General features: G+C 38.7%; 1 protein-coding gene across 1 annotated transcript; it reads right to left on the reverse strand.

Moving 5' to 3' along the window:
- Positions 1-442: 442 nt before the first annotated feature.
- Positions 443-886, reverse strand: LOC140367229 (E3 ubiquitin-protein ligase RBX1-like). Its single transcript, XM_072453586.1, has one exon. It carries the CDS (start codon positions 851-853, stop codon positions 524-526), a length of 330 nt encoding a protein of 109 aa, XP_072309687.1. The 5' UTR covers positions 854-886; the 3' UTR covers positions 443-523.
- Positions 887-10,018: the final 9,132 nt, after the last annotated feature.

A 10,018-nucleotide genomic window follows, 5' to 3' on the forward strand; every position in this document is an offset into this window, starting at 1 on the left:
ATTTATGCACAACTATTGTGGATTTGGAACCATGGGATGCAAGTCAACAGGCAGACTCAATAACATGCACGGATTAAGACACAACTGAAGCAGTTCTGTTAAGTTAATTAAATTATTAATGCTTCTCATTTGCATTAAAAACCTGAACAAATACAGCCCATAGGCCACATGAGTTTTACTTTTATGTGTCAGTCGCTGGGGTCAAGCGGGACTTCTGTAAAGGTGCACTTACCTATGTTTCTCGGTACCGCTGTTCCCCTGTTCTTCAGTGTGAAGCAGAGCGGCCCCGGGGAATACCGGGAACTTTTAAAAATATTAGGAACCGTTGTTTCCCGGTACCATAGTTCTCCTGTCCATAGAAAATGTGAAACAGCGGTACCGGGGAACATAGATACCGAGGAATGTAGGTACGCACCCGGATGATAAACATGAGTTGTTTAGAATACCTTAGATTAGAAATGGGTAGGGCAGGACATCCCACTAATGACCATTATAAGGGAGATTAAGATGTAGAAGCAGGGAGCTATTTATGTCCATATCGCAGATATTTCCACTCTCTGTTGTCTAAAGGACAAACCTGTCTGGTTTTCAACCAGCGGGAAATGCAGTGGAAGTGGAAGGCATGATTGCAAACCCCCCAAGCAACGGGGCAATCCTCAGATGTAGCAGATGCTTGATTAGCTTGACACTCTATACAGAGGTCCATAATGTGGTTCCTGCAGACGGCACAATTATCCATCACAATGTCCCAGGACCACAGCACCACTGCGTTCCACTTTTTGACCTCAAATCGTTTCTTACTTGACCCACTGTTCGTCCCGCTAGGAGTATCAATATCCATTGCTGCTGCCATCTTGACTGTGCGAATGAAGTAAAGTTGACACTGTCCAAAAAAGCTTGAAACCCCCTCTCCTCCAAAAAAAGTTCAGGCTGCCAAGTGAATGACTGCAAACGTTTTCTCCTTTAAAAAAATGGCAATGGCAATCAAAAAGTAAAATATTCTGTCTAGTTAGTTGAAACTAAGTTAGTTAGTTGATGTCCAACACGAGCTGACTTCTTCTTTGGTGTTTTATGGCGGCTGGTATGCAAGTTGTTGTTGTTGTTGTTGTTGTTTTATGGCAGTTGGCATCCAATTGTTGCATTACCGCCAGACTTTATTCCTCAGACTTTTCGTAGTCCTCAGACTGTCGTTGTTGTTGTTGTTGTTGTTGTTGTTGTTGTTGTTGTTTTATGGCAGTTGGCATCCAATTGTTGCATTACCGCCAGACTTTATTCCTCAGACTTTTCGTAGTCCTCAGACTCTGTCGTAGTCCGTAAAAGTACTCCTTCCACCGCTTTTCGTTGTTGTTGTTGTTGTTGTTGTTGTTGTTTTATGGCGGTTGGCATCCGAGTGTTGCATTACCGCCAGACTTTATTCCTCAGACGTTTCGTAGTCCTCAGACTCTGTCGTAGTCCGTAAAAGTACTCCTCCCATTGCTTTGCGTAGTCCGTAAAAGCGTTACAGTATCGCCAGACTTCATTCTTTAGACTTTATTCTTTAAGACTCCAAGTTGTATGTCTTCAAAGCACGTGCCACACCAGCAGCGCAAAGGTGCATTTTCTACTGCTTTGAAATGTGATTCAAAGCGCTGATCACATGACTTTGATGGTTCATGAAGCTTGTCACGTGACTCAGATGGTTCATGAATTGCTGTTGTTTCACGGGTGTTTCTCTTAAGGGATTTTGTCTCGAGGGCTTTAAAGCAGAACTTCTCAACATGCAACAATTGGATGCCAGCCGCCATAAAACAACAACAACAACAACTTTTTTCTGGCATTTGGAAGATGAAAAAAAGTATCCCCCTGCAGCCTCTGGGACAGCGCAGAATTGGCGCTTCAGTGTGGTAAATACGCCGTTTCAAGGAGAAGAAGCGCTTGTGTTATTTCTCGTCACTGTGGATCATTTTTACCACTGCAGGTCAACGACCGTCACACACAGACTGCTTTCTGCGGTGCTGACTCGTTGTTGTTGTTGTTGTTGTTGTTGTTGTTGTTGTTGGTGGTGGTGGTGTGGTGGTGGTGGTGGTGGTGGTGTTACTTTTAATGGCAGTTGGCTGCCAACTGAAAAGGTGCATTTACCACCACCTACTGGATTGAGTGCGGACAGGAGATAAACCGTTGTACCAAAAAGGATTGTAGTGTAACACTACAAAGACGCTCTTAACTCTATAATCTTCCAATTAATTCTGTGTTATATAAGTAAGCAACTATTGCCTTACATGATTTTTGCGACTGGATTGTAAGAAGATTCAGCAGACTGAATTCCTTCTTATTATTTTGAAACCATAAAACTAATTCAGTTCTCTCTCTTTCATATGCTTTATAGTGAATCAGCACATGCTCAACAGTTTCTGGTTCTTGACAGTGATTACATAAACCGGTAGGATGTTTGCCTACCCTATTCAGAGACCAATTCAGTCTAGTGTGGCCCATTCTCCCACGAGCAAAGGCTCTCTCGTCCCCGCGTTCCTAACCATGGATCTGCATGGATCAAGTCTACTTTGTATCTGATACAGATGCCATCAAGTATCACAAAGATTCCAATAATCCTGCCAAAATTTACATACATGCCTCTTAATAATAGTCTTGATTTCAGATTGATTTATTTCAACTATTACATCAATTGATGGCAGATTTAGGGATTTTTTAGCCAGCAAATTAGCCATTTCATTACCCAAATGAAGGAGACCTTCACACCTTTCCTGGACAGAGAGAATCAAATAGAAGATACTATATATAGACTGTCATGTCTACAATCATATTTTCCAGATGTAATGCAGAGACTGTCAGAAGCTAACACAATGTTGTAGATTCAGCCCAGATACGTGAGGCTTGGGCTTGTTATACATCAAGTTTTTTAGGTTAGTTTCAGCTGAAGACAAGCAAGCAATACAGCTCTCATAATAGCCCAGTAAATGTAATTCTGCTAGCTCCCCAGACCTTATCAATGTATATATATATATATATATATATATATATATATATATATATATATATATATATATATATCCATTTTCTACCGCTTGTTCCCTTTTTGGGTCGCGGGAGCCTTTAGGTGGCCTTGGGAGGGATACACCCTGGACAGTGGCCAACTTGTCGCAGGGACACAGAGACATTACAGACAGTTCACTCTCACATTCATTCACTAGGGCCAATTTAGAGTCATCCTCTACCTAACACCGTCTTTGGACAGTGGAATTGAACCCATGAACTCCTTCTTGGGAGGCAAGAGCATTTACCGCCTTTGCCACCGTGCACCCCTTATATATATGTATATGTATATGTATATGTATATGTATATGTATATGTATATATATATGTATATATATATGTGTATATATATATATATATATATATATATATATATATATATATATATATATATATATATATATATATATATATGTATATATATACATATACTTTTATTTTGAAGCGTGCCTATGCAGTATTTCACCAGTGTTTCCTGTGCAGGTTTTACAGTCCCAAGATGGCGCCGGGTGCTTCTTCTGTGACCCAGTCCGAAGACCAAAAAATGTCTAAATCCAGCACTTTAGCAGATTTATTACCCAAACATTCATACTGGTTCGACTTCTGGACCTTCATCCTGTTCGACATAGCGCTGTTCGTCTTCGTTTATTTCATAGTGCCGTAAAAAAGGTAAGAAAGTCCTCCGTAAGTTTTCGGTGAAGTTAGAATGAGAGGGCGGTGGCTACGGAAATATCTGCATTAGTGCCAAATAATGTGTTTATTGATTATTATATTATATACATTTATATATTTATTTATTCTCTATCTGTTTTGTTTGTAGTTTATTTGAGGCAGTTAATTGCTGTCCATCTTCATAATTGTGCCAGCTGTTTCCCCCCATTAAAGTGGTGTTACTTTGGTCACGTAATCAACGGGAAACGTGACTCTGAAGGGAGAGGTGTGGACTGGGCTAGTTTAAATATTTATTCAACATGTGATACACTGATAAGTTTGTTACTTTCTATGATTAGCCCTGCAAGGAGAGAAAATTTGGAGAGCTGCAAATTAAATCACTACTTTCCCTTTTGATTTCCAGTATGTACAGGTTATTCAGTGAGGGGTGTAATAATAAATAATAATAATAATAATAATAATTAAAATGTATGTTATACATCAACATACCATAATAGTATGTAATTTTATTAGACATTTATAAGTCTGTCACGGCAAATTCAGAACAAATTGTTTCGGTCAGACTGCAGGAAACACAAAGAAATAAAACATAACTTTGTGTACTTTAGTTTAGAAGACATGTTTGTGCACAGCAGAGTTTAATTTCGGAAGAAGAAAAAAATATTTAAAAGTGAAGACACAACTTCACAACGCTGGTTTCAGGTGTTAAAAGCGGCCAAAGATACTACACTGTTGATTCCTCCAGACTTTGAAGATGAAATAAAACACACCCTCGTTTTTTCTTTGTTTAATCCCTAACAACTTGAGAGTGCATTGTTCTGGGTTCAGCAGCGTCTGTCGGCCGTCATGTCCTCGTGCTGTAGATCCCTTATGTCTCTTCTTACACAAAAGAAACGTTTTTATTTCCTGTGTTGCTGGGCATAAGTCTTTCCAGGGCTTTTTACATCTCTTACAGAGAAGCGTTGGGCCCCAAAGTGTCCGCTGTCTTCTGAAGTCCACACAGGGATTATTAATGTCAGGCCCGAATGCTCAAACCTGAGGAGTTTTACAAGTCTCTGCTTCTGACTGGAACAATGGGACCACACAAAGGACAAACGGCCTCTCACTCCAATGACAAATGACACTTTACAAGCTCAATTAGACTTTTAAAGTACTTCTCAAACTGTAGGATCCTTTTTGTTTATTTGGAAAGCACAGGTTTGCCCCTTTTTTCTGTTGGTCATTATTTGCATTTTCTCAAGATGTGCGTACTCTCCTTTTTTAGACCTGACTTGGAGTAGATTTCCTACAGTTCATCCATGACTTGTCGATTATAAACAATACTCATCTTGTACCATTTTGATAATCGTAGAGTCTGGACTAAAGAAGCTAAAACACATACGGAAATAACTTTAAAACAAAGACAACTGGATCGTTACATCAAAATGTCAAAAAAGCATCAACAATTTCTGATTTTCATCAATAACACGTTTTTCGTAAATAAATATCTATTCCAAAGCCATCAGTCACCATATTCAAACCTTTATTTGGTTGATAATGTATTAAAAATGTCTCGATGTGCAATAGAATGAATCGTTTGACATAAAAAAGACTACTAAAATAATCGTTAGTTGCAGCTCTAGTCCGTGTGAAGACCTGGTTAAACACTTATCTCATTATGCGGATGAGGACTGTATTTAAATCTGTGCAACCAGTTTGACACAGCGCTAGTATTCACAAGGCAGGGTGGACCGCTCCGTCACTCAGACGTTCATGACTCAGAGTTTGTGATTGACAACATGTTTTGAAAGATCTTCGTTGAGGCGCAGTCTGTGGTAGAGAAGGTTTCAAAGGGAGTCACTTGGACGGACTTTGTTTAACTTGAACTTTAAAACCTTTTTCAAGCTAAATATTTTACAAGTTACTGTACTTTTCGGACTTTTATTTTAGTCGCTACTTTTTTCCCATGCTTTGAACCTAAGCCCCCAGGTCCCAAGTCAAGTCAATGGCAGCTGCGCATGTCGCCAGTTAGCCTTTTTCTCTAGTATTCAGTGGCCCGGAAGTTACATAGGCTCGCGTACGATATGATTACACTGACCAATCAGAGCGAGAGTTACTAGAACAATGTAGAGGCACAGTGCGAGCTAAAACAAAATATTAAAAAAACTGGTTTTAAGAAAACTGACGGATTTGAACAAAAAAAGGAAAAAAGTGAATGACCTTTATAAAAGGCAATATTTAGTAGCTACATGGTGTGCAAAGGGGCAAGGAGTGGCCAAATGACTAGTTTATAAACTTCAAAACATGCTAAAAGTTATTAAAAGCATTTAGGCTACTTGGATCATTTGTGTGTCTACAAACCATTGGTTTTACAGGTAACATTGATGTAACGTAAACATCAATTATTTTGTACCTGGTTGGCAAAATATTCAATTTCCTTGCTTTCCTTATACAGCATTTCTTTGCTTCTTTAGTTTTTATGGCATAAACATTTCAAAACAGCGCTTCTGAGTAGTAGATCCGTGGCCATTAGTTTAACGATTTGTTCTGTTATTAAACCTATGGATCCATAGTTCCACCAAACCTGCAGCTCGTTCTTGGCACTTCGGCTCATTGCACGAGCTGGGCTAGAGCGGCACGCAGTTAAAAAAAAAACTGAGAAAAAGTTAATGATCCGAAAATGTGTCAAATTTGCACCTATATCCAACATTTTTACAAGCTATAGGTGCCCTGTCAGCCAAACACAAGCAGTTTTTCATTACATTGCACTCTCTGGGTCACACAATTTTTTTTGTTGCAGTACCAATGGACTGGCTACTGAGGCCACTAGCAACATGTTTAGGCTAGCAATCCCCTATCCAGATAATATAATAGATCCATGTTTAAACACTGCGGCCAGGACAACGGTGCGTCTAATTTATAGATTTTTACTGGCTAATTGTATCTTTTCTTTGTAAATATCGTTGCTGCAACTTTAATTCAGGAGCGCTCTATAGCCCGAAAATTATGGTAGATACCAGTATTCTCGCTAGGCTGAGGTTGGAGGATGGCGGTGGGACGGCTGTAGGCGGCGCTCGATATGGAAAGCCAATATGATCACACTCCGCCACTTAGGAGCGGCGTATCGCAGTGTATTTTCGGACACCTTTACAAAATAAAGCGGTGCTTTTAACGCAGTGCGCCGTCTGACGTGCGCCGTAAACGAGCGCCGTAATTTATTCGGCGTTCTCTTAAATTACGCCATACGTCGCTCCTATCCATATCTTTTGGGTACCGTGCGAGCGCCGTGGTGCCGTATCTTAATACCTGGTGGTATCTTTTGAGCATGGCGGGGGCCAATGCCAAAACCCTGCAGCGAGAACACTGGATACATTAATGACAAGCAGAAAAAAGTTGGGGTCGCCTAGCTCTAATAACTTTGTTTTAAATCAGTTTAGACTGGGGGAGAATTTTAAATGGGGGGCCACCGTAGACTTCTCTATTGACGGGAAACACTTAAACAAAGGTGCTTGTAATTCATGATCTTTTTATAGCTCATTTATAAAACTTTACGTGGAATTCTTACAAAAAATGTACATAGGCACAGAGCACCAACTTCTTCCAACTTGCTAACTTCTTGTCTCACTTAGGCCAAGAAGAAAACATTTTGTGTTTCCGGTAACCCGCCCGAGCTGGATTTCAAAATAAAGAAAACCCGACCTTAAACATTTCATCGCATATTTACTGGCCATGCGTATCGAGAATGTCAAATTGTGAGAGAGAATCCAAAATATAGATATTGTGCAGGTCTCATTTATAAAGCATGGGTACATACCCATGCTTTATAAATGAGACCTGCACAATATCGCAATATTTGGGGTATTTTGACATCTCTGGTTGGTACACTTGCGTCTTGTACGTTGCCGCGCCTCTTACATTATGTCACAGTCCAGTGTTTTTGCTGTCTGTCTGTAGACTCGGCGGATCCAGTGTGAAGATGTGAAAAACGTGAAGAGCTGCTCCCGTTCACCTTGGAAGAACAAACTTTCGACTCAGAAGAAATGCTTCTGATGCTTCCCGAGATCCCGCGTCCCCAAACGAAGAGAAAGGATCTCATCTTCGGCGACTCCCGTGGACAGTCTTCTGCTTTGTTATCTTTTAATGTAAAGATTGTTCTTCGACTCATTATTGATGTCGTAAAAAGAATGAAATTTACCAAACGTTGACTAGTGACCCATTTTGCCACGTTTTCCATATCCCGTTTTCTTTGATAATGACCAAACTTACATGTATTGTGAAAATGATTCTTTCTAACGTCAATAGTTTTCTATGTCAAAAGTGTTATTAATAAAAGATGTCAGTGCTTTTTGAAACTCAACAATTAACTGTGCACAATGTGACTTTTCTGACAGTTCGCCCTCCGTTGCTTTGCCTCGAATGTTCCAGTATCGCCGAGTCTCGGTTCCTCCATTCAGGAATAATGAGCGAGGGACACTATATTTTGCACATTGGTGTAGAATGAACTAAAGCGTTATGAGAAGAAGAGTTAATTTACCAACATGACAAACACTGAGCTGAACAGGAACAGCAGTGAATGATGTAGAACATGTTTTATAATAAGTGGCATTAAACTATTAAAATGTTGGTTTGACTTTGATTTAAAACTCCAGGAAAAAAAATTATCCTCACAACAGCATCATTTTTGTCAGAAACAGCACCTGAGGAGACTCCTCAACTCCTCTCTCCTCGACCCCTCGCTCTTCAACAAAAAGCACTAAAAATTACAAAAACAAAAAAACTGCAAAGGGGCTCCCGTACCGCAGTCTGAGAACCACTGTTCTAGGTGAATGTTACAAGAGATTTATAATTTGTATGTTTCTTCTTTATGTTGCTTTCCATTTTATAGCTAAGCCTATCCACACTACAAAAGATTCAGATGCCTTTTCAAAATGATTATAATAAAGATTCAAGTCTTTAAGCCCACCATAATAATGAACCAATAATGAGGCTGGTGGAATTCTGAACCGTTGCAAGAATGTATTTGTCAAATAGAAACAAAATAATAACTCCTTAAACATAATAATGGAATTTGGACTTAAGCTATTTTAGGATTTCCCTGAAAGGTGTTGACGAAGTAGAATGAAAATCTTCTATTAATGTGTTAATATAAGGTTATTTTTAAGTTTGAAACCATATTTTTAATTATTGTTTATCTATATTAAGATAGTCAGGAAACTTGTATTATAATTAAACATAAAAAACTAGAATATTAACTACAAATATATATTATTCTTTGGTAACTTTTAAGTCCCACTGTGTGATTTTTGTCAGACATCTCCACAAACCTGACTTGTGCTTGGTCTGGCTGAAGGAGTTTAAACAGGTAAACTATCTGCATGGAGAGTGTTCATAAGTTTGGTTTTAACTTTATACTTTCATGGAATCTTGCTGTTGATGCGCCACCTCCAGAAAGTTCCATACTGTTTATTTTAAGTTCTTGCATTCAATTGTAAGTGTTTTTTTTTTTTTTTTTAATCTTTCCAGTTTTCTCTTTAGAGTGTATTTAAACATTTTAAAGTTGCACTATGTAGTCCTGGAGAACAGTAGTACGCCTTGAAAAACGTGTATTTTGTGTTGCTGCTTAGAAATACCTTAAAAACACGATTTTTTACTTGCTTGTGAGCTAGGTTGCCTCTCCACAGATCTGACCTGTAACTCTGGCCAAGTATTGTCTCCTGCTTGTCTCCATGCAGATACTAGGTACATTTACTGGCATATTACGAAACATTCCAAAGCAATAGCAAATCCATGGAGCCGGAAAAACGAACGAAAACGTTACATACATATAGTATATATACCTCTAAGTCAAAAGTAGTTTACCGTTTGACCTCTGACCTTCTCGTTACAGCCATTCTCTCAAAGATTTAAAGTCCACATGAACCAAAGCTTTGAAGTCTGAGTTAACGATTCAATCATGAGACACAGATGAATGACATGTGACGTACAGGACAATGATTGATCAAACACAAAAAGGAGCTAATGCTTTGGCAACATGAACCAGGAAGTGTTATCATTTATGGTTTTGATGAAGCATTTTGAGTTGTTTTGTGACCTTTATTTGGTGATTTTCTGTGTGCTTTTATTTAAGTTTCCATCCTATTTGTCAAGGTTGTGATTCTTCAAAACAAAAGTATCCTGAAACACCTACAATAAGAGAAATTAAGACAATATTATTCACTGTATTTTAAGAAAAAAATATTTAGACACCTGGTAAATTACTTCAACACAGTAACTCGATAAAGAATGAATTTAAAATGATAATTTCTGAGGAATTACAACAAATTGAATTAAATTAGTT

Source organism: Eucyclogobius newberryi, unplaced genomic scaffold (genome assembly GCF_026437365.1).
Source record: "Eucyclogobius newberryi isolate DKJ021-1_F unplaced genomic scaffold, fEucNew1.0.hap1 SCAF_2, whole genome shotgun sequence".
NCBI lineage: Eukaryota > Metazoa > Chordata > Actinopteri > Gobiiformes > Gobiidae > Eucyclogobius > Eucyclogobius newberryi.

Excerpts from the sequence above, each read along its gene's own strand:
- LOC140367229 (XM_072453586.1), bottom strand. The coding sequence starts at position 853 with ATGGCAGCAGCAATGGATATTGATACTCCTAGCGGGACGAACAGTGGG.